The sequence below is a fragment of the Haliaeetus leucocephalus genome, unplaced genomic scaffold, assembly GCF_000737465.1.
Source record: "Haliaeetus leucocephalus isolate CR32 unplaced genomic scaffold, Haliaeetus_leucocephalus-4.0 Scaffold184, whole genome shotgun sequence".
In the NCBI taxonomy this organism is placed as follows: domain Eukaryota; kingdom Metazoa; phylum Chordata; class Aves; order Accipitriformes; family Accipitridae; genus Haliaeetus; species Haliaeetus leucocephalus.
In genome coordinates this window covers 4,795,450-4,820,070 of record NW_010972620.1, presented here as the reverse complement: position 1 = coordinate 4,820,070, position 24,621 = coordinate 4,795,450, and the positions used below count along the sequence as shown (strand labels likewise).

Sequence of the window (24,621 nt, the reverse complement as noted above, 5' to 3'; positions counted from 1 at the left end):
AGAATTAATTGCAATATGAATACATCATGTTAATCAAGAACAAATTCTTTGACGTCTGCTAAAAGGCATGCCCTTGGTTAGTCAATGATAACTTTGCTTCCATTGGCCTTTGTCTTGTTTATCTGTTAAACCACCTGAATCACGCTTTTGTATTCTCTTAGGTCAATGGTGCCAATAATCCAGGAACATAAAAATCTCCAAAGATTACAAGTGTGGAATAAGATTCATCTGATTTATTCATTACAAATTATTTTATATTCTACCAATCAGGTTCATTCATCTGTAGTACAAAGCTGAGCCTGCCAGTCACCTAGTATTAATTTCATTTACAGCTTTAAATAAATATCAGATTCTGTAATACATACAAAGATAAATCACAAAATATCCACACAAAAATAAAACAATCACTTATAAATTGCAATGTTTAGGTTGCTTTTTAAAACAAAAAGTTCTTAGACGCCATCTATTGTGCTTCCCAGAAAACTGGAAAAGCTACAGGATTTGCAGGACAATATGAAAATCTATTTGTGTTATGTCATGTTTCTGTTTACTTCTGATACAGCTGCATTTTCCTTCTCTTGAATTGCAGAATTTCTGAAGCATCAGGGTTGACTGTGACCTGCTGAGATCCTTCTGTCTCCAATTCGTCCTGTAAAATCAAACCCAAGTAAATTGTGAGGACAGCCAGTGGACAGGAGGTTTTAACTATTATTCCATAAAAATGTTTGCATATTAAAAATTACCACAACTGGCAAACAAGTGAGCAAAATCTGCATCACTGCTCTGCACTGAGCAAATCTCTACAGTGGGAAAGTGCAAAAAATGGAGCCGTTCATATAAGTTAGATACTACACATACCAAAGGACTGAATGTGCTCAAGTCCTAATTTCTAATTTGAGCCCTAAATAAAGAGCAAACTAGCAAACACCTGTGTTCCAGATGGATTGCACACCTGTAGATTTCCCTGGAACCATCAGATCATTATCATACGTAGGGCTTAAGATATTGCCTGCAGTCCCCACTGCCTGCATTACTCAACCACAGTTATAATTTATTTCTGGAGTAACCTTTCGGATGGGAATGTAAATCATGGATATGTCCTGTTTTTCTTGGGCTGGATTATTGTTTGACTTGTTGCCAAAGTTAAAACTTAAATGAAACAAGTATTTAAAGTGCAGAGCTTCTCTTTTATTGTAATTTAATGCTTCCTAACTGCAGGGGCTACAAGGTCCCTATGTAGACTTCTGCTTTCTTGTGCAGGTTAGGAGTCACCCCTGTGGAGGCAGGGTTCTCCAGGAAAACCTGGAAGATCCCAGGTTGTAATTTCTTGCCTCTTGATCTGGACAGAGATGGAGGAGGCTGGAGCATTCCCCCTTTGCAAAAAGCCTCCCACAGTATTGGGGAGCCTCCCACAGTATTGGGGAGCCTCCCACAGCACAGATTATGCTGTTAGGAGTCTACACTGAGCCTGTCAATACAGTTGCCAGTGGAGATTACATGGCAACATGTAATTACATGGCAACACATGGTGTCTTGCTGAAACTAGGAAAAGAGAAGGGGAGTTGTACAGGGAGTCCCTTCTGCCTCTACTTCTGCTTTGCATGGAGGTACCAGGACTTTTGGAGATCTGACAACATCCACAAGTTAAGGGAAACACATCCCATAGTATAAGTAAATCCTATTCTGTGGCACTTTCTAGTCCCTACAGGAATTCCTCAGCCATGACAGTGCTGAATTCTCTTGAGAGGTTCCTTCAAGTTAAGGTGTACACAAAGCCACAAAGCTTTGCAAGGGAAGTATACGTATTCTGTTCAAATAAAGGGGACAACTGTTGACTCCAGGGAGTATTCAAAAGCATTAAACAGGATGTGTGCCTGTCTGCCTTCTGGAGAGCAGTGCTGTTTGGATTTGTGAGAAGAACAGTCTACTCTACTTACAACTCCAGGTCCATACTGAGCAGAAGCACCCTGCAATCCCATTTCCCGAATGTACGCCAACTCAGCAGCTCTTCTTGCCATTTCGACTTTGTGAGAACCTGGGGGAGTCCAGCCAATGCCTCTGAGCCAGTTCAAGTCAGACTTGTATTTTACCTGAGAGAATGAACCATACACCAGTGTGCATTATTTTGTTTGGCTCTAATCAAACCACATGTCCTGGGTATTCAAGAGAGAGCATATAAAGAGCAACAGAGTCAATAATAAACAAGCTATTCATTTTCAGCAAGCAGACTGTAGTTCTTTCAAGAGTGTGATTTTGTTGATAGGTAAAGTCTGTGAAGCACATTGCCACAGGCAGCTCCTAGCACTTGGAAGGACAGTGTTGCTCAGCTATACTTACATCACTCTGCAGCTTGTAGGCCTGCTTTGCATGCTTCACATTCAGCTGCTCAGGATCACAAGTGTATTGGTGCAAAGGCTGCCTGTAGTTAACACTGCTTGCAAGCTGCTGGCTTCTCTTAGCATGAAGGAATCCTGGCTGGTTGATGTGACTCTGGAACTGTGCCCTGTTTTGGGCATATCCGCTCCTGTATTGGTTGTCACTCTGGAGTTTCCCCGCTCTGAGGACATGCCTGATTTTGGGATCATCATTTGCACTGAGGAATCCAATCTGCTGGCCTCTGTCTCTCAGGAAGGCTTCTCTGTATTTGTACTGCAGGAATTGCAGAGGAAAATCTCATTTTCACATTCAGATTACCTTCAAATTCTGTTATGAAATAACTTACCCTCCCCTAGCTACCGTTCATGCTCCTGTAGTACCCAAAGACCAAGTGTTTGTTTGATATCAAACTACATCTTCTAATCTAACAAGACACTTCAGAAGAATGCTCTTTGTTCTAATTTTTAAAGGAGTAGGAAGACTTAGGGACCCCAAATTACTGATCCCTCAAAAGCAATCAGAGGTCCTCTTATTGTTGCACTCGGGTGCACCCAATACACAGCTCAACCAATGAAGTTCCCCCATCTTCAGTTTTCTTGCCAACTGTGGTCTTCTGTGTTCAAAGGTGACCCACTTTAATCTAGACCATGCTTTAACTATTCATAGCCTAGTACCTATTTTATTTAACTACATCATAATATGCCTCCTTCCCAAGAATAACTCTTTGAAGTGAAACAGAGCAGCCTGGTATTGGACATTATTAATGGTAGCCTTTAGTTGGAAATCTTTGCACTTAACTCACATTTGGTTACACTGGGTCACCAATTTTCCAAACCAGAGCCAGAACAAGGTTCAGAGTTATGTCAGAATTCACCCATTTTTACAGGGTGGGGGTGGCATAGGAAGAGGGTTGGGAAGTGTGTGAAACAGAACAATTCTTACATCACTAGCAATCTCTCTTGAAGCCTTTGCTGTCTGGAATGGGATGGCGTCAATCCTAAAATCATAGCCAGATGCCCTTGTCTGTTCCCAAGATGTTTTATACAATTTCTGTGTTGAAAAGAAAAGAACAAAACAGTCATTTCCCCCTGCAGTTTCTTAAATGCAGTCCCATAACTGCAATAATAAATGTTTTATCCTACTGGGCTTATTTGTATCAAGAGTCATCAGTACCATCTCCAAGGTTTTGATCCAGTTCTATAGCACTTCAACTTCTTTTCCATTCACCATAATGATAAAATGCCTCATCTGAAAAGTGCCACCAGGGTTTCCTTTTGTACTTGAATGTGGTTGGTTTTGATGTGATTTAATTTCTATTAGAAACTGTGAGGCATCAGTCACATCAATATTGCATTGATATTGCCCTTATTCTCTCTTTTGATGCATCCACTTGCAGTGTCTTGGGTTTCGTGGCATCATAATTTCAATACCAGTTATTTCAAGCTTTTCAAATGATCCCTGTCTCTATCCCCAGCCACATGTGGCTTCATTAACTCATATGGAATAACAGCCGGTTCTAACATATTTAATGTGACTTTGAGGATGTGAAATACGTTTACATCCTGAAGAGAAAATGCTCTAGATTTAGTTCTTCCATTAGTAGCTTTCTTAAAATAGCTTCCAGTCTGCAGGTCCGGCTGCACAGCCATGGTATCTTAGCTGACACTATTGGCTTGTCCCTTTCTGATTTTATTCATCTGCTTTCTGTAATTCTTTGATTCATCCTTTCTGGGGTTTGTGACCATATGAAAACAAGCACAAAATCCACTTCACATTTTAAAAGATATTCTTCTGTTTCACTGGTGAATTTAGTGCTAGGTGGTGCTAAATTTGAAGGTAAACTGAGCTGCCAGAAATCCTGCAACACAGCCTGGGTAGAAGCAATGCAAGCATTACTGTACACCCTGCCAACAGGTCTAGGGCTGACCTTTGCCTTTTTACCTTCTCTTCTATCGCTTCAAAGAATGGAAATCCTACTTGTTTCTTTCACCTACAGAGCACCTATCACCAAACAAGGAGCTCAAAGCTTCTTACAAAGGTTGCTCTGACCCTACAGTTAAAGACAACAGCTAATTTAATCAGGGAACAGTAGATTAGGAATAGACTGAGTGCCTCTGTCTGGGATAATATGGAAGCAAAATCCCTTTAAACCTGATTCAGTTGCATCCAGGTTGATGACAACTGTGCCTAAGGGCACACAGTTCAACACAGTGGTGCAGCTTCATGACAGTAGATAGTCAAGGAAAGAGGATTCTCCCTCCTTCCCCACCCAAACTTAAGTAAAAAGATTTAAATTTGTAACTAACCATACCTATATTAAAGGACTGAAATCCTTAATAATAGTTTCCTGACCTAGAAAGCAGAACCAATTCTCAAAAGAAAAATCAACAGACTTTTCCTGATCCCTCCAGCCCAAACCTAGCAACATGTTGGCTGTCCACAGCCTCTGGCTTTTTTAGTTTTGGTCAGGCTCAGAGAACCTGGCTTCTACATATGTATGAAAGTTTTTCATTCCCAAGCAAGTTTACCAAGTCAGCTCCCCAGAGTAAAAGGCTTACTTACATCGCTGATGTGAAGTGCATTCTGGCGGGCTCGGATAAAGTCTGGATGATCAGGAGGCAGGGTGTACCTGTGCCTAGCTTCTGAGCCTCCAGCCTTGTATAATCTCTGTGGAGTCAAAAGTCATTGAATGCATCTGATACTGGAAGCAATGTCGAGATCAATTCTTTTATGCATTGTAGTACAACAAAAGTTAAGATTACTTATAGTAAAATGAAACCTACGTCACTGCACTGGAGATAGCTGGTTTTAGCATGAATCAAATCTGGAGAGTCAACCACGGCAGTGAACTTCAAACTTTGTGGCTTCTGGCGGTATTTTATCTAAGAGGGGGAGGAGGCAACAAAAACAAACGAAGGTAAAAAAAACACAGGACATTTCTGTTAATGATATGTCACAATTCCAAGTGTGTGATAGTTGGAATAAAACATAAAAGCCACCTTCCTGAAGCCACAGTATTAAAAACATAATGTTCTGCTTTAGTCTCAGTTGCTCTTTCAGCTAAGGAATGGGGATGCCACTGTATGATTGCTGTGGTGCCCAGGCACCAAACTTCTTTTTTCGTTTGTGTGCAAGAAGGACTTCCCACTGAAAATTCACATGCAAAAAACTTTTGAGGCACCAAACTTCTTTTTTCGTTTGTGTACAAGGACTTCCCACTGAAAATTCACATGCAAAACTCTTTTAAACACTACACTTTTGACAGCTCATAATTTTTCTCCATTAATGCATGATACTGAGCAGGCAAATGCCCCTTCAGTGTGGTTGTCAATGCTGTATCTTTCTATATCACTTCCATAACCACCTGCTTAGAATTTCATAATGGAGTTTACTGCATTTATTTATTGCTACATGTCTTGTTTATACTCTTGTGTTTCATTCGGAATGGAAAATATTCAGCAGGTGTCACACAGTGGACTTGCATCTCCCGTACTGCTTCTTGGTAACTTACACCTTGTATAAACAGGCTCCCACATCAAAAGGAAATGATAAGCTACATTCGTAAGTGTCATGTAACGAGGAGCCTTGATGGTAAACAATTCCTACAGACGTGCTATCCCATGAAAGATTTATCAGTTACCTCGCTGATGAGCTCTCCAGCCTTCTTTACACTTTCTATCTGCGGAGATCTCAGAGCCATCCAACCAACTCCTTTCATGAAGTTCAGGTCTGATTTATAGCGATGCTGTTAAAAATGAAAATCATTAGCTATCAGTTTTGTATCCACAGCTATTAAGGTTTTTTAAAAAGACTCCCTGATTCATATTAACATTTTGAGGTTTTCATTTGCCATGCACATATCACATCGTAAAGCCAAACTGTTTGCATTTGTTCATTCCACTAGGAATTAAATAATGTATCATATGCAAGTTACAAGAGAAGGCCCCGTGAGTGAATTAGTATGACTCAAAGCAGTAAGTAATAACCTGTTTGTACTGGGCGTAAAAGAACCCCTTTTGAAATAATTTTTCTGAGGTGAGTTCAAGTCAGGAATACTAATTATTTTATCTGGTGCATGCTTCCTCATTAACCCCATTTCTAGGACGACACATTACTCTTTACTCACATTAAAGGCTTGCTCTACCTCCTAATCCAGTAAAGAAAACAAGGCAGACCCAATAAAAAGTGAAAGCCAGTAAAGTACCCACAATCCCAACAATTCTGACTTCTCCTTCAGAGTGACAGTGGGTTACTGTGTGACTTCAATCCAACCATCCATTTTTTCAGGGTTGGGTTTTTTCCCCTATATGCAAAAGTACATAACAGCCAGCTAGCTCAAGCGTGTTGTATTTTACTCTACTAGATAGTGAGCGTATCAGACAAAACCACCTTCATCATTTCTCTGGATTCCTAACCTGTGGGGTCTAAAGGCAGGGAGCCAAGTGCTGAGGTTCTTATTCATCTTCTATCCTGTCCCTTTGTAGGCAAGCTCTGAAGTACATGCTGTTAGGGTCTAAGGACTGAGACCCTAGAAATGCTACTTTCCTATCACATGAGCCACCATCACACATCAGTAAATAGTAAAAAATCCTGCCTTCCTGGATCTAACTACCCATATGCCAATCTCTTAGCTATTACAGGAGAAGGCAGGAATGGGAGTTGGAAGGGCAAAGAACTGCATCTAGCATCAGCTTCTATACCATCTCAAGAATATCCCCAAAAAGTTCTGGCAATGAATAGTACATTTGGGATACCAGATAGCAAGTACACCAAGTAAGAAAGAAGGATACAAGCTCTCTGGTGCTTTGACTGCCACTCTGACTTTCATAGCTGGAATATCTGTTAATATCTGTTCATCAGATCTGAATAAATCCAACAAATATCCCATCACTTTGTCTCACAACAAAATCCTGAGCTCAGTAAATGATCAGCTCTCTAAAGACCTATAAAGAGTTAGCATAACTTTCTGAACAAACTTTTTCACTTCCCTGCTGAATGAGTCATTCTCTTTTCTTATAAAACAAAAAACACCCTAACAGAGCTTCCTGCTACAGAGCAGCTAATGACACTGGACCCTAAACTGTCAAAATACAGCTGTCTGCATCCATGCAGCTTTATGCATGCACTCAACATCTACATCTGTTTGAAAGCACATGCAGACAATGGCTTGTCCCTGGACAAAGGTACAGGCTAAGGCAAAGTGAGCATGGACGTGGCCTATGCTGAGATTCCATCATTTCTGTCATCAAAGTTTGTCTGAATTTACATTTGCATAAGAAATTTCTGCAAACACATCTGGGGAACTGGTTATTTGATATGACCCTTTCTGTTTGCAAAATGACCTTCTAACATATCCCAAATTAACCTCTGAGCGTATCCTAAATCAGCCTCTGAGCATTTAACCTTCTGCTCAAAGAATTCTGCATGTAGAGTAGTGGCTGTCAAATCACTGACTGGCTGTGATCCAAACAGCTGAGAGATGATTGTGCATATCCCTTGGCTCTACAATGAGTAACATGGACCACAGTGATTTTATGTCAGGTTCACAACACGAGAACCTCTGTGTTCCATATATTCCATATGTGAGGAGCAATCAGATATCTTGCTGCTACACATACATAAGTTTACAAACAGTCTTTCTAAAAACACTGCCCAACATCAATATACAACTCATGCCAGTCACACAAAGCTTTGTTATTGCTAAATTCAATTTGCTGTTAACAGAAGGAAAGTCTTTACCTCACTCTGTAGCATGTGGGCTCTTTTGGCCCACTTCATCTTCATGTCTTCCGGGAGTGCTGTAAATTCATGGAGTCTCTTTCTGTAATCTTGATCACTCGCTAAGGCCTGGGCTTTCCTGGCATGGACAAGATTCACCATGTCCATGGGCAGGTGGTACTGAGACCAGACTTCTTGGGATCCCTTCTTATACTCCTGTTCACTCTGTAATTTGGCAGCATGCAAGCAATGCAGCAACCTGGTGTCATCCAGAACACTTCTGGCACCAATGTGCTTTCCTCTCTCCATCACAAAGTTGTGTTTATATTGGTACTAAAAATAGAAAAGGGTAAAAGTGAAAAAGTGCCAAACTTAGACTGGCTACTTTAGCTAACTAACTTAGGGTAAGTCACTAAAACATCTATGCTGTCCGTAAGAACAGCCAAGGTATGCAGCACTAGAAAGTAATTGTTTGAATCTCTCATTGCTCTCAAATTTAAATACTGCAGTAGCTGCAACATTAAAGTTAAGCACATCTCAATACGTTCTCTGAATATGCCCAAAGCATTGATCATGTTTAACCTCATATCATGTACTTTTATTATCTCTCATAGAATTTTATTCCCATCACTAGGAATGAGAACATAAGAGAAACAAACAAAAGACAGAAGAAAAAATCCATACAAAAGAGAAACATTATGCACTCTGTAGCCTTCAGATTTGCAAATGCCACCCAGCTATTTTAAAGAGTAAATTCAGTTTTCCTGGATCAATAACTATGTTGAGAAGCCTAAGATGGTGGTCTGAGCACAAGAATAAGCACGAGCAGCCCCTCATTCTTATCTTAGCTGGGACTATGACTCTCCCTATCATCTTGCATTTATCCTCTCTGTGAAATAGTGATGATGATGATAATGATTATTTATACAGCATCAACAGAGTGCTTGGAACTTTAAAGGGAAGGCCTGGGCCCTGAAGAGTTCATAATGTAGTTGAAATGGGATAATAACACTTATCTACCACACAAGAGAGTTGTGGGGATTAAATTACAGTAGCTAATGTTTATAAAGTGCTTCCAAGATGAAGGGCCAAATTCAGATCTGTTGTGAGTGGATGTAATTCTATTATGGACTTGTACCCTTTAGAGCAGATCTGAAGCTGTAACCAAAAGCACTCTGCAAAATATGTTTAAGTATACATCATAAATTACAGCTAGAAATAGTTGCTTCATAAAACAAATACATATGAAATATATTCATATTTTATCACATTAGAGATAAAATATGCAACTAAATACTGCACAAAATGAAGACTTTTTTTACTAAATTTAGCTTAATTGTCAGTGTTTCCTAGAATTTATTAAATTTCTTGTGAGGAAGGGATGAACTTAGGCTTTCTGAGAAATGCATACCACCATGTCTGAGTGTTTTGCAAACAGCAATCCAAATGAGACAATATTTTTAAGGGTAAGAAGATTTGTTTCCTCTGTTTCAGAAATTAAGGGGACACATATTTATAGAAGCATCCACTGATCTTCACTTCTTAACCAGACAGGCAGTTTCTGATTTTCAGAGATTCAAAGAACGCTCAGCTTCTTCTGACTTCATTTCAATTCAGGAGCACTAAGCACTTCCAAATGTCAGCTCAAAGCATGGTGGACAGAATTAGTGGGCACTTTATAATATGAGGAGCTGAAAGCCTGCAAAGGAGCAGAATCCCTCTGATTTGTCTGTCTGCAAATACTTTAATTCAGCTATTTCCCACTGGAAGATGTTTAACCAAGCTTGGTTCCCGATTAGCAGCGATTCTTCCTCTTCTTTTTTTTTTTTTTTTTTTTAATTCACACAAAGAAACTCATTCATAAGTAATATATTCTGTCCCACACTTGTCTCACATGGTTATGGAGTTGCTTTAATTCAGTACAATCTGCTTTAGACATTGTTTTACATGAAGTTAACAGAAATTAGGCAAGAAGGAAGGTTGAATCATTCAACTCACATCACTGGCAATTTCTCTGGAGGCCCTGGCAGTCTGGAATGGGAGTGCTTCCGTTGTCAGCTTGTAGCCTTGAGCACGTAGATTATGCCAAGATTCTCTGTATTTTGCCTAAAGTAGGAAAGGCACATGTAGATTGCTGTTTCACTTTTAAATGCACAAAGGAACAAACAAAGGAACCCTCTTTCATTTGTTATTCTGCGTTACAGTCTCATTCTTCATAATCAAAGGATTTTTTAAAATTATCTTTGGGAAATCCTACTAACTCAGACAAAACATGTCTCGTTCTTTATGTAGATATAATTTACTCACAACCGTATATATGCTAATGGAGACAAATATCATTATAATCAAATCAGGGAAAGCATAATTAGAATAGACCTAAAAAGTATTCTACTTATCCATCTTCCTTGCCACTGCACAATTCATCCTCCATCCCAAGTGTAAGAAATACAGAACAAACTCTTACATCACTGAGGTTGGCTGCATTTATTCTTGCCCGTGTAAACTCAGGCAGACCCACTGTTGGTGTATAGTGATGCTGACTGTCCTCTCCCGCTGCTTTATACAGGCGCTAAGAAAGAGATCAAAAAGACAACTGCAATTAATTTTCTCTATTGTTTCAATAACAGCAGTACTAAGTTGTTTATGATTATGACAACTATAGTCAGCCAGCACAAAAAGCAGCTAAGAATATACCATTGCAATTGCAATTGCATGGGGTTTTTTTCTGGGCATAAAAAACTTTTACATTAATTTTTATACATATATCATGATGCCAACCCACTACAGTCTTAGCCTTGCATTGTTATGTTCTCAGCAGGCCAAAAGTAGACCTAAGAACATTAAGGGCATCATAAATGTGTGTTAAACAAAAGGGTAGGCATTTCTGGTAGACTGGCCATATTTTCTAGCTTGGATTTCTCCTCATGTTATTATAGGTGATTTTGATAATCTGCCTGTGGGCTTTGTCTTGTTTTTTCAAAAATTAGAAAAGCAATTCTTTTTTTAGGAACCCTCTAAAGTGGACCATACTATGCAAATGATTGAATTGAACATGGTATTAAATGTTTGGAAATAATAAAATGTGATCTAACTGTGAAAAAACACAAATGAGTGATGCTTGCTTTCTTTTTGATGCATTTTTTTTGTCAGAAAAGGGTTGTCTCTTTCCCACTCCTCCATCTCTCGCTTGCTGCATTTTGAAAAGCATATTTTCTGATTCACGTTAGGAAAGCCTACCTCATTAGCAATCATATTGCTGAATTTTGCATGAAGGAGGCCAGGAGAGTCTGTCACCGATGTGTACTTGAAGGAATGTGGCTGCTGACGATATTTACTCTGAGTTCACACACAAAGAAAAATGAACAGAATAACTAAATTGTCTTGTCAGATGAGGGACTTTTTCCAATACCAGTGGTATAGTATTGTTTCTTAAAATTCTACTTTGCAAAGGGTATGTGTCTATGAACAATTAGACTAATTTACCTTTTGCTACTCTGAATTTGGTGCATTCAAGTCTCAAAGGGGAAATGAAAAGTAAATAAGGAATAAGGCGTTAAAAAAAAACCACCTACGTGCTGCTGTGCTGAATACAGTAATAAGGTTGTTTCACTCCTTCGTGTCATTAACCCTGGCTAGTGGAATTATAGTAAAGGCAATCCAATCCAGAGGGAAGGTGCTGCACAAGCACACTGAACTTTTCTGTGAGAAAAATGAGGTTCCACCTAGTCTGTAGTCCTATGTCAGAATTGTGAACAAAATAACTGCAAGATCACTGCAAGCAGGGATCTGTTCAACACAACTAGGAAAAGGACTTTTATTTTTTTTAATTTCACATCTATGTGACTATGGGCAATAGATTCAAGATTTGAAACTGGGAGAGACTGTAAGAAGAGAACATGGCAGAGGAAATAAAAATCCGGTTACAGAGGGGACAAAAAAATAGCACACAAAAGCAGGAAGTGAAAAACAGACTAACTGTAAAGCAGGAGCAGAGCTGAGGGCAGTGTAATATATTGGGCACTCCACAGGTCAGTCTAACTTTGGAGAAACGGTACGAGGTACGTATTAGAGAGAGACACAGCCCTTATTTTTAGTCAAAAAAGCCCATTTTAATTCTAAAATAAATAACATAAAATAATAACCTCCTGGGTCTGAAACACAGGAGAAAAGATTTGCAAAAACAGTTAGCAAAGTCTGCAAAACCTTGAACTCCATCAGGTTCACCCATCTGCAGTTAGGACACGAATGGAATGATCAAATGCAAGGGGAGGGAGCCTAGCATTATCCAGTGAGTCACTTTGCCAGCCCAGTTTAATAGAAAGACATCTGGCAAACTCTTGTTTGTAGTGGAGAAATCAAAACCCTCTTTTGTTACCTCACTGATGAGTTCAGAAGCTTTCTTCTTTCCTTCAATCTCTAGGGCCCCTGAAGTAATACATCCAACTCCTCGCATAAAGTTCATGTCAGACCGGTATAAATTCTAAGGAAAACCAAGCAGAAGTAATTACAAGTTTGCATTTGAGATGCCCTATATTTATTCATCCAAAACCACACAATAATGGTATTCAAATAAATCCATTAAAATTAGTATCTACCACAGAGAGTTCATATACATTACCCTGTGCTCTTGTGTTTATATATGTGTCCGTGTGCATACAGCCCTGACAGATCTACAGTACAGATGAAAGATTCTGAGGAGTACTAAGTCTCATGAAACACTGACTGATACTTGGACTCCTAACTTCCATTTGTAACCTTGAAAAAACTTTTCCTAGATACATGAATTTTCTTCATGTATTATACATAAATCACAGCTAGATATTATTTATTTATAAATATATATAAAATAAGACCAGTTTATAAAAGTGTATAAAAATATTTTTAAATAAATGCTGGTAACTTTTTAATAAGTGAAATTGCAGACAAAATAGCCTTGGTTTTCAACAGTTCTGAATATCATAATGTAAGTAGGCAATACTAAGGAAAAATAGCACTAAGTCACTGTACAGACCTTGTTAAAATATTTTCCAGACCACCAAACCCAGCAGTGACTCATTGTAAGTATTACTTTTTCAAAAGTTACCAGTAGGTTACTGGTAGATATATTCTGACAAATATTATTTCATTTGATGATGAGAAGGGTGAGGAGGAGGAGGATCATCTTATTTTCTGCTTCAAAAGAGCTATAAAGACCAAACAACTAGTTAGATCCACTACAAACAGATTTGCCTACTTGACGGATATGTGGAAACTGCTGCTGCTTACTGAGGGAAGAACTAGCTTTAGTTAATAAGGCGTTTTGGTTCAGCCAACCACTTATAATGGAAATGGACTATGCCTTCATTTTATTCAGCTGCCTAGGAGAACAGAACCAGCTCCTCTTCCATCCGGGTCTGTCCAGTGCTAATCTCTAGACTCAAAGGCATCATGGTGCTGTGTACAGGAAATATCCTTTGTGAATCAGAAGGTAAGAGACGACAACACTAGCTCTTGTCAGCTATTAGCACTAGCTGGTAAGAGAGTAAACTCTGCACCCTGAGATGTGTTGCTGCCAATCAGCATTTCACTCCCAACTGAGAGAGGCATGGATGGAAACCTGCCTCAGAATCTCTGATTACCTGTGTTTTCACCTGAATTGTGGGCAGCACAACTGGCAGGTGATGTTTACACTTGTTTGAGCACAGTCTGCCATCTTTAAGACTGTTGGCTGAAAGTGTTAAAGTGATATGAAGTAGCATTTGGGGGCCAGATGTGTTTTTAAGATACAGCCCCTCCTGAGGTCTCCAGAGGCAATGTAATCTATTAAAAGCCCTTTGCTACCCTTGAATTTGTAAGGCATTATCCGGTTAATTTTACTCAAGATTACGTAGAGAGCTAAACTCATCCTTAGAATTTCAGTGCTTATGTCTTGGGCCAGAGTTTGTAAGTCTCTTACAAATCAGATTTTTAACAATAGGCACCATTCTTGTGGAAGTACACACGAATTTCACCTAGATGCAAACCAACTCAAATACCACTTGGTAAACATTTTGCATAGTTAGCAAGTTCTTAGAAAGAGTAATTCACCAACAATGCAATCATGCTCACTTGCAAGCGCTTCTCTGCCCAATCATCAAAGACTACTGTACTTTATCTCTCAGTATAGTGTGATCACACATGTTGTACAACTGCCCAATAAGATAAATGTCTCATTCCTGAATGTAATCAAGGGGGAACAGCCATTGTTGATCCCTCAGCTGCTGCTCAAATACATACTGTCAGCTGTCATGATTTGGAACAGAACTATCTTGCATGAGATCCAACAGGGAAATATCACTGGGATATTTTGCAATTACCTCACTCTGTAGTTTGTGTGCATTCTTGGCACACCGCAATCTCACATCATCAGTCAAAGAAGTGTACTGGTGTAGCAGCTGTCTGTATTCTTGTTCACTGACCAAAGACTGGGCTTTCCTGGCATGTACCAAGTTTATCATATCCAGTGGCAGGTGGAAGTGAGTCTTTGTATCCTCAAAACCTTGCTTATATTTCACCTATCAGGTTAAAAACAGATCACATAGATATCACAGCACAGTAATTAGAATTCAGGTTTTAATCAGAAGAGACATTCTCCATATTTCTTCCATTTTCCAGGATAAATTATTCTTTTTAGAAGTTCCCTAACTTGTTTAACTATACTGTGAATGATCGATACTTATAATTACAATATGTGGCAGCCTATTCTTCATCAAAATAGTAACCATCTACATTATATTCAATTTAGCTGAGATAGTATTTATAATTTTTTTTTGTTAAAACTGGATACATTGAATCTATAGAGTTACCAAACTGATAAATGAAATCTTAATTCAATGTATTTCTAGAAAGCACAACAAAAAGGTGAAGCTACTGCCTGAGGATAAAATGCAAACAGCCATATTTATATTAGAATTAGTACAAATCCCCACTCAAAATATTTGTTGGTCCCATTGATTTGGCCAGTTTCATTTCATATTTTTAAATGTCTTTTTTAGTGGTGGGGGTTTTTTGACTTCTTGTCTCTGTCCAGGAAAAGAAAGGTGTAGAAATCTTCAAAGAACATTTTTCACATGACATTTCCCTATCAGGTTATGCAAATTTGAGATGTTCATGCTGTTCATCCAAATAATGAACATCTAGAGTTATTGATGATCACCAAACTGACTTAGACTAACCTGACAGATGGATTAATTCTTCGGACATTTATTGTTACCTGTATGTCTAAGCATACCATCACACAAGAAAGAATCCCAGTACAAGCCCAGCACTCACTCAAATCTATGAACACTCTTCCATCTATATCCACAATCCAGCTCACTATGGACAGTTTTGGTAAGAAGATAAATAGTTCTTAGATTATTTATGTGCTTAAAGTCAGACAAATATGTCACTGCTTTCTGGATCAAGCCACAGTGTTCAAAATGCACTGAACAGTTACAATTCTTATAGACAATGAACAAATTATATGATTCTTAGCATAACCCAAGACCAAGTGAGAACCATCCCCCAATCAAAAAAGTCCAGCTTGAAATTCCATACTCATTCATCCTTTAGTCTTTCAGGAAAACAGTAAATTGAAAATAATCACTGAATAACTTTGTATCTCTACCAAATTTAATTTACTTCTGTACAAAGACCACCACTAATTCTCAATTAGACCTGCCTCTGAGTGATACTTTTACAGAGTAAAATATTCTGTGCTAGGCAACACTGGTATGCATCGGGATCGTGCAAGAATGCAGTCTTATTTTATTGTCAAATTAACGTTATTGTAAATAATGTAAAAGAATGGAAAGAATATCGTATTATATCAAAATATCTGGAAAGTGGGAGAGAAAGCCCTAAGTTTTAAATAGTAAGCTATTCAACAGCTAGTCCACAGCTAAGTGCATCTTCCATGAGGAACTACTAACTGTTAGAACCAAATCCAAAAAGCCCACATCTTCTTTCTTTTACTTACATCACTCTGCAGCGATGCTGCATGGACTGAATGAGCAATATGAATATCACCATCCAGGCCACATGAGCCAACCATCTGTCCTTTCATTTTCTGAAATGCCTCCTTATACTTATGCTAAAAAGGAAATAAGAATAGGAGTGAAGAGAAGTAAGTATTAGTCAGATTGTTAAAACCTGAATAAAAGGTGTTTCATATCACAGAAAGAGAGCCATGGACAATAAAATCTGTCTATACTCAATATGATAATAAATCTGAATGAACCTTTACTGCATGCTAGGAAGACCTCATATGTGCAAACATTTTAATATTCTATCCTATTTAGAGAGAAACACACAAAAATACACCAACAAACACTTACAAATAGCTTGGGTTAGTTACCTGCTATTGCACAGGTCATGGAAGACAAGAACCTGGTGCAGGTGCTCAGAATCAACCTCTGAGGAGCCTCTCTCCATCAGCTCTCTAGCAAAGTCAGAACAACTGGTCCCCTACTCTTGAAATTAATCTATATATCTCAACAACCTTTAAAGGACACCCAAGACAAACCCCTAAGGGTAGAATGTCCTGAGCAAGATCTCTCTTCCAAAACTTGCCTAACTAACAGTGGCTGACAGCTCCTGAACAATCCCTGTGATTGCCCAGTCACTACAGCATGTTGGTCAACTTTGATAATGGATGTTTGCTTTTGCAAACCTTCCTTTGCTTAGTTACCAATAACACTTTGTTGTTGCTGCTCCACCAAAAGTACAACTAACTAGACCGAGGCCAGATGTCTCCCAGATGTAGAGTTGGCTGGACATGATGTTTCCATCAAGAGTCACTCAGCAGAGCAGAAACAGTCTGGAGTGACTGACATACCTACTGGACAATATCAGCAGTAAGTTCACTTACATCACTTATGATTTCACCCGAAGCCTTTGCTGCCTGGAAGGGAATGGCATCTAGTCTCAGTTGATAGCCACCATCTTTCATCTTTCCCCAGGACTCCTTATAGCGAATCTAGGAAACATGGAACAGGAATAAAGCAGAGTTGCTGTTCAGAGGGTTGACATTGCAGCATTATTGCTATCCTAGCAATGTTACCACATTGGTTTCATTCTATTCTGATGCAGAGGGCTAACATAAATCAAACTATCAATACACAACAGGAATAATCACATGACAAATGTCCATTGAAAAAATGTATTTGTTTGTTCATTCTTAATCTTTCTAACTTAGGAGAAGTTTGATAAGAAGTTTGATTTCTCATATTACTTCAGAAACATTTAGACCATAGTATGATCATGTACTGGGGAAAGAAAAGAAATTTAGTATGATTTCCTGTGTAGGACAAATAGCAAAGCACTATCAACTTTTTCACTTTCCTTTAAAGTATTAAACATCATATTTATACCTCACTGATATTCATAGAATTTAATTTGGCCTGAAGGATTTCAGGAAGATCTGTCGTTGGTGTATACTGATGCTTTACACTCTCTCCATGCTCCTTGTACAGCCTCTGCAAATAGAGGTGAATTTCAGCAGCAAGTACTTACTACACATTCGATCACTAGTTCAAACAAAAACATTAACAAATAGGTTTATGGAAAGCAAAGACTACACAAAAGTGACAGCAGCATTAATAAATACAGGCAATTGTATCAGTCAGAAAGTATTCAAAAAGCTTTGGGAGTCCGATACACCTACCAGCTAGAGTATGCTAGAGAGGAACTCCTTGAAGTTTTGAGTGTATAAATCTATGTATATGAAAATTCAGATATTTCAATATTAATTTGATAAGACTTCCAACATATGTGAATAGGGAGAGGGAGAATAAACAGCATTTATTAAGGATGTGCAGCCATGAGTGGCCCACCAACACTTTGAAATTCCACAGAAATCTGGGGAGTTGAAGTTCCCCAAACACATCTCTCCAAAGTTGTTCATTTTTAGCAGATAAATATGATGGTAATTATCTGTGCAATTAATCTGAATTTATTTCCAGAGCTAGTTGCAATGGGCTGCTTAATAGTCAGTGGCAAGAGGTTATAAAAAACTCAGAAGATGACTAATCCCATTGTAAAACAGGTGTCTATGTGAGCTACTCCTATCAATCTTTGGAGGAAGAATATAGGGTTGTCCCAGAACTAGCTAACTTTTGGATGTCTGCAGACAGATAAGAGGAGTTCTATGCAGTTAACTGGAACTTCCCCTACAATGGATATGCAGAGTTCACCTCTTTCACATTATTTTCCTTTCCTAGCTTAGTTTCTTCTTACATTGACACCGTAATTTTCAGATGACTACAGACAGCTACCACTAGTTTTGGCCTTAGATATGACCCATGTCTTGACCACCCGACTTGCCTTTCCCAGTGTGAGTGTTTGAGACCCTCTAGATTATGATGAACCTCTCCATTTCACACGGCTGCAACTTTCTTTAGCAAGTAGGCCCACTTGTATTGCAGCTCCATAAGAGGAAAATTAATGAGAACTCCAAGTGTGAAGAAATAGAGCAGCAGACAGATTTTGACTGTGGCTCAGTGGAACAAAATGATTTATATTTATCCTGTCTGAGATGTAAGCATTTTGGATCTTATTAATTAAACCAAAGGCATAGACACTATAAGTATTACAATAGCATGTGTTTTACACAAAGTCTTTCATCTTCTTCTTCACTTTAAAAATATCTATTTTCACAATAAAACATCCTCTCATGTTTGAAACTTGTCTTTTTTGAGTGACTTTTGCTTATTATTCACTTCTGTATTATCCCAGTTAAGTCTACAATATTTTTAAATCGCTCTTCTATTAAAAATAAACATGTTTAAACACCAAACAGCCTCAATTCTTCCCTTTAAGGTTTCCCCTCCTGGATTTCTCTCTCAGCAGGATGACAGCTTGAAATAATTTATTTTTTCTTCCTTGTCATGCTGCCTTACATTTTGTTTCCAAAGAATATGCAGAAACTGAAATTTGAAAGATCCATTTGAAAAGAGGAAAGAACCCCAAATGTGTTCTTCCTCAATGAATATAAAAAAGCCAAAAGTCTCTAAAGGTCAAAGGTCAGCCTTAATCCTAAACTTTACTTCTGAAAAAAAAAATTGGACATGAAACTCCTTTTTACATGAAACTCCCATTCACTTCAGTGGGATCTCTATGACTTTCCATTCCAAGTTAGAAACATGCTCTTTGTGAGATGCACCACACCAGAACACAGAAGTTTCATGGTTCCCAATGATAATCTCAGAGAAAGAAAAAGAGAGAAAGCCAGTGCTTCAATCAGGTCGTTCAAAGAGGATACCACTCTTATAATCATAATGTATATACATTATAACTTACATCCACAGCCTGGTTATAACTAATTCTAGCCTGGATCATCTCAGGAGTGTCTTTAATACTGGTAAACTTCAAAGCATATGGATGCTGACGGTACTTCTTCTGTTGAGCAGAAAAAGATCAAAGCTGTGAATTTTGTGCTGCTCTTTCATGCTATTTGAAAGAGAAAAATCATAGGTTGCTGGAGATTAGAGTGAATTTGTGAACATAATTATTATTCCTCTTTCCTCATCTTTATGTCCTAGGTACTTTCAGATTAATATTTGTTTCGATTTAACAATAACCTTTTGCCGATTAATATTAAAGTATTTCTCCCTAAATATAAGGAAAACATTTCAAAATCAGATTCTGCCTACCTAAATACTCCGGAACTCAGGATTTTAAAATCTTTTTCAGATTACTTCAAATACCATATGACTGATTATATTTTTAATTTATAGTTTCTTTAAGCAAGAAATGACATACAATTGTAGTGTGTTAATAATGGCAACCATTTAACTTACTGTTTCAGGGTTTAGGTTTCCTCCTAAAATCTATAGGAAATCAGCGCAGCCATTAACACTGTGCCTAATTGTTATGGTATGTCTTCTAGATAACGATATTGATTCTTCTTGCTTGAAAGGACCCATAGTAGCTTCTCAGAGATCTTGTTATATTTACGTGATTAAAATGAAGGCTGTTTGATGGCAAAATGACAATTTTTCCATATGGCCAGGTAAATAAAACTTTCCCTTCCTCCATGAGTTGTCCTATACCCATCAATACTCTTATCTCTTCTCCAAATAGTACATAGCAAATTTTCCCAATGCCTGTAATGAACTCCCAATTCAATAAGCATGTCCATGACTCTTCTGGAAATTGTTTATATCTCAAAGTTCAAGTCTAAAGGGAAGTCATTCTCCTCTAAATTGAGCTGTGATCCACAGCAGTTTATTTGAGGCAACATCTTGACTGTGGACTCAAAACACCAATGTAAAACACATTAACTCTTTTAAGGCATTACAAGCTTTTAAGCAATGTCTTGGTTTCAGAAAGAAATCCCTTAAAAATGAGCAATCTTACTAAGTTTAACTGGGGACAAAAGTGGTTTACTCTTTGTCCTGATCAGCTGTACAGACCAGTAAGAGTTGACCAGAACATCTCTACATAAAAATCCTAGAAAATATATTCTGGCAATTGCTTTGTAGCAGTATTACAAGGACTAGTCATTGTGTGTATATAAGAAGGGAGGAGGCTCATAGCCACCTAAAATTATTTAGTACTCACAAAAAGGTTGAGATTAACAACCTAGTAGGTCAAATTTCTACTCGGCAGTTTTCACTACTATAACATCAAAATGGTATACCTATACAAATTCACAGGTACTATTCCAGCAGCGTTGCTGTACTAGCTTTTATGAAGCTACCTTGCTTTACACTAGTTGAGGATCTAGTTTATTGTGTCTAAAAAAAACATCCTTCTTCACTGTAGATGATTACACAGGAAAAAAATAGTGTTAGCAATCAAGCAGAAGTGAAAGGATGACCATATTTTTCTGAGACACTACACCAGTGGTTTTGCTGTTATTGAGTGGACAGATGATTCCTGTATCACCAGTGATTATCTAAAAAAATCACAGGATTCAGTCTCCTGCTGCAGCAGATTTGGCCAGTAGGACTTCCTCTGAAGGAACAGAAACAGAATACTATGAACCTTTTAACCATTTCCACCAGAACCTCCTTTGAAGGCCTCATTCAAAGGATTCTGGAGTTCGCTTTTTCCTGTAAGTGATATTGCTTATAGAGAGAAATAAGGATGAAAACTACTTGGGCCAATAGATAGCTACAGACAGAGACATCTAATGAATTTCAATTGCTAACGTGAATATATATGAAAAAGGAGCAAGAAGGAATGTGTATCTGTACAGAAGAAGGTTCTGGGTCCAATGACTGCATCTTTTCATCATCTCTCTTGTTTCGCTTCATTAAAAAGGTAGGTTAGTGGGTAGCAATTGAGCACTGTTTGATTGCCATTATTATTCATAATATCATTTGTCACCTACTTTGTTTTTGCAAAGGCTATATGGACTCCTACTGGTGTGTGTTTGGTATCTGGTTTCCCTCTAATTACCAGTCCTATCCCTGGTTTTGAGGGCTTTCATGTGGTATGCCTTTTTCTTTCCCCTTTGAGTGGAAATTATTTTAATTTTATACAGACATTTTGCACGCATTATGCAGCAAATTCTGTTACATGCTGTCATGAAATCTCACCTCACTAATGAGTTCTCCTGCCTTCTTAGCCTGCTCCACATTTAATGACCCAGTGGCTATCCATCCAACTCCTTTCATCCAGTTCAAATCTGCTCTGTATCGGTTCTGACAAAGAAAAAAAAGTCCTATTGTTGGTGTTCATACACTTAAAATGCCATTAAAGGATTCAGACATCTCAGGAACAGCAACCAAATCAAATTAGTGCCCGCTTTTGTTTTATTCACTATTGCACAGTTGCAAGGAAAGCAAAAAAAATTACAGAATGAAATAGAAGTATCAAGACTCACTAGCACTTGTGCAATATGCTTTGCAAGGTAATTTTTAGAAATGGTCTACACCTTACTGTCATTTGTAATTTTTATTCTAACATGGCAAAAACTTCAGTTTTATTGTATATAGTGCACTGTTTAAAAGATTATTAATGATTTGCAATGATAAGAAAATTATATTTAGCATTTCCCAACCCCTATCCTTTTGTTATACTGGAGGGAAAGCATTTTGTTTTGCTTTGTCCATGTGTCTTTAGGGAGGAAGAGTACAGGAATACGTCTCACTTTCCTCACAAATCTTTCCTACCAACAGTCTACTGAATTCCAAAAGCTTATGCAAGCACTACAGCTGGGTTTCTCAAAGAAGCCAGAAGGCTTTCAGCAGCTATACCTCAACAAGACCTGTGCACATATCTATCTTAGTCTCCTTGAAAAGTTCTGACTTAAAACCTCAGAATGGAAAGTCTAACTGATAGTAACCATTTACAGTATCAGACAGTTCAGTTAATCTGATGGTTACAGCTGAGCATGTGGTCTCCATATGCAATTTTATCACCATAAATTATTTAACCTCCCCGCACATTAGGTAAAAAAAAAAATATATACATCATATATGAATCCTAGTGTTTTATTAACATTTGAAGTAGGCTTTGAATAAGCCATGCTCATAAACAGGATTATAACTCTCCTCAAACACTGCAAATCTTAAATATATCTCTTGAGCAAATAAGTGGTTAATAGTTACTGTTTTAATATCAACTGTTTAATAGATGAAAAATTAGCTGCATAAATATGTCATGACATTAAAAGCATAAACATCTGAAGAAACTCAGCCCTAAGTGTCTGAAGGGATTGAGTGAAAGGGTATTGAAATATATTAAGCTCTGGACTTACATCGCTTTGCAATCCATAGGCCCACTTGGCCCATGCTACTTTCATGTCAGTAGGCAGGGCTGTGTAGTGATGGAGAGCTGTCTTGTACCCTCTGTCTGTGGCCAAATTCTGAGCCTTTTTGGCATGGACAAGGTTAACCATATCCATGGAGACATGGAACTGGTTCTTTGTGTCCTCAAATGCCTTCTTGTACTCCAGATCACTCTGCAACTTTGACATTTGAAGGGAATGAGCCATCTGCGAATCTTCCTCCACAGCCTTTACTCCAATCAGCTTACCCTTCATCTTTTCATAACTTTCCTTATATTTAATCTGTGAAGAAAAAAATAGACCATGAGTAAATGATCTAGGCTGCCAAACTGACAGCTCTGCTAGTAGTAAAGCAATGCTCTATCAGTATTGTGACATGGTTGGTCCTCAATACAAGCAAGTAAGAAGTCCATTTGCAAAGAGAAATTGAATGCCTTAGAAATTAGTGTTTATAAAGAATAAACCCTTTCTCAATAATAATATGTTCACAAAAATTGTTCACAAAAATCTGTAAGAAATCTTCTCTTTCTGGTTCTCTATAGGAAAAACAACATTCTGTAAGCACTGAGGTCAGATGGTTCTTTCAGGAATTTTCTGGCCAGGCATAGATGTACTAAGCTATGATGTTTCACAGGAGATTTCCACTTCATTTTGAGTTCTAAAATTCACCCTCTGGTCAAAATGAGAATAGGGAAAACACAGTCAGCATGTGGAGAAAAACTCTGAATTGCTCAGAGCAAACCTTCTGACTAATTACAGAATGCCAGTCACCCAGACAACTTCTCCATTGCTCCTTAGCACGAATTGAGTGAGGATGGCTCAGAGCACTGAGACATATGTGACACATCCCCAACACTCTGGTAGCAACCTGGACTGTCACCTGTCCTAAGAATAAAGAAGGCTGATGGAGTCCATACTCACATCACTTGCCAGATCCCTCTTTGCCTTAGCTGTCAAGAATGACAAAGCATCCAGACGAAGAACAAATCCTTTTTCCTTCTGCTTCTCCCAGCTACTCTTGTAGAGTTTCTAAAGAGATGACAATAACACAGTCTCTTTATTATTATCAGTATATTCTATTTGTTCTATAGTCACAGTGAAAGCTCTCAGGTAACATCAGACCAGCGTACACTCCATGCCCAGCAACCATATGTCTAAGGATCAGATAATGGTGTCTTCATTTACATACTGTAACTGTGGATATTGTGGATACTGTAATCCCATTATCTCATTGGTTCCAGTGAAACTGCTGATGTGCCACCCATCTGGAAGCATGTGGAAAATACATAGCTTCAAACTCTGAAAGTGACAAGTCTTCAGAACAGCAGATGTGACTCATATTCAATTAAGGGCAATGAATTAAATTTAGATATAAATTTTTTTACATCTAAAACATTTGGACCTTTTCAGAGAAAGAACCTAAGTTTTACCTACAGAAAAAACATTTCAACAGCAGCTGTAACTATTCACAAGAGTGAGGGAGTCCAAACCTCTGTCTTACACAGTACCTCACTGATATTGGCAGCATTTGTTTTGGCCAGTATGAAGACAGGATCATCTTTGCTGATGGTGTACTGATGAAGAAACTGCTCTTTTCCTGACCTGTAGGCAACCTGTACACAGAAAGCAAAGCACGGTTAACAAGCAGTAGTCTGTGTTTAATGTTGAAGGAATACTGATTAAAACACCCCAAATATTCAAGGATTTTTTACAGTTAATTTATTTGGTGAGTAAGTCTTTAGTATCATGACTTTTTTTGTCAAATATGAATTTAAAAGCTGACCCACAGA

At 38.2% G+C, this 24,621-nt stretch overlaps 1 protein-coding gene across 1 annotated transcript in view; it reads right to left on the bottom strand.

Moving 5' to 3' along the window:
• Positions 1–213: 213 nt before the first annotated feature.
• NRAP (nebulin-related anchoring protein) overlaps positions 214–24,621 on the bottom strand; it is a 53,054-nt gene continuing 28,646 nt past the window's right edge. The window contains exons 22-42 of the mRNA XM_010564731.1: positions 24,340–24,444; positions 23,753–23,860; positions 22,802–23,113; positions 21,639–21,743; positions 19,393–19,491; positions 17,466–17,570; positions 16,964–17,071; positions 16,073–16,186; positions 14,430–14,627; positions 12,470–12,574; positions 11,332–11,430; positions 10,559–10,663; positions 10,093–10,200; positions 8,116–8,427; positions 6,017–6,121; positions 5,160–5,258; positions 4,939–5,043; positions 3,319–3,426; positions 2,338–2,649; positions 1,938–2,090; positions 214–649 (exon numbers count right to left, since the gene is read on the bottom strand). Coding sequence (XP_010563033.1) covers positions 548–649; positions 1,938–2,090; positions 2,338–2,649; positions 3,319–3,426; positions 4,939–5,043; positions 5,160–5,258; positions 6,017–6,121; positions 8,116–8,427; positions 10,093–10,200; positions 10,559–10,663; positions 11,332–11,430; positions 12,470–12,574; positions 14,430–14,627; positions 16,073–16,186; positions 16,964–17,071; positions 17,466–17,570; positions 19,393–19,491; positions 21,639–21,743; positions 22,802–23,113; positions 23,753–23,860; positions 24,340–24,444 — 2,967 coding nt within the window. The 3' untranslated portion in view covers positions 214–547. The remainder of the gene's footprint in view (positions 650–1,937; positions 2,091–2,337; positions 2,650–3,318; positions 3,427–4,938; positions 5,044–5,159; positions 5,259–6,016; positions 6,122–8,115; positions 8,428–10,092; positions 10,201–10,558; positions 10,664–11,331; positions 11,431–12,469; positions 12,575–14,429; positions 14,628–16,072; positions 16,187–16,963; positions 17,072–17,465; positions 17,571–19,392; positions 19,492–21,638; positions 21,744–22,801; positions 23,114–23,752; positions 23,861–24,339; positions 24,445–24,621) is intronic.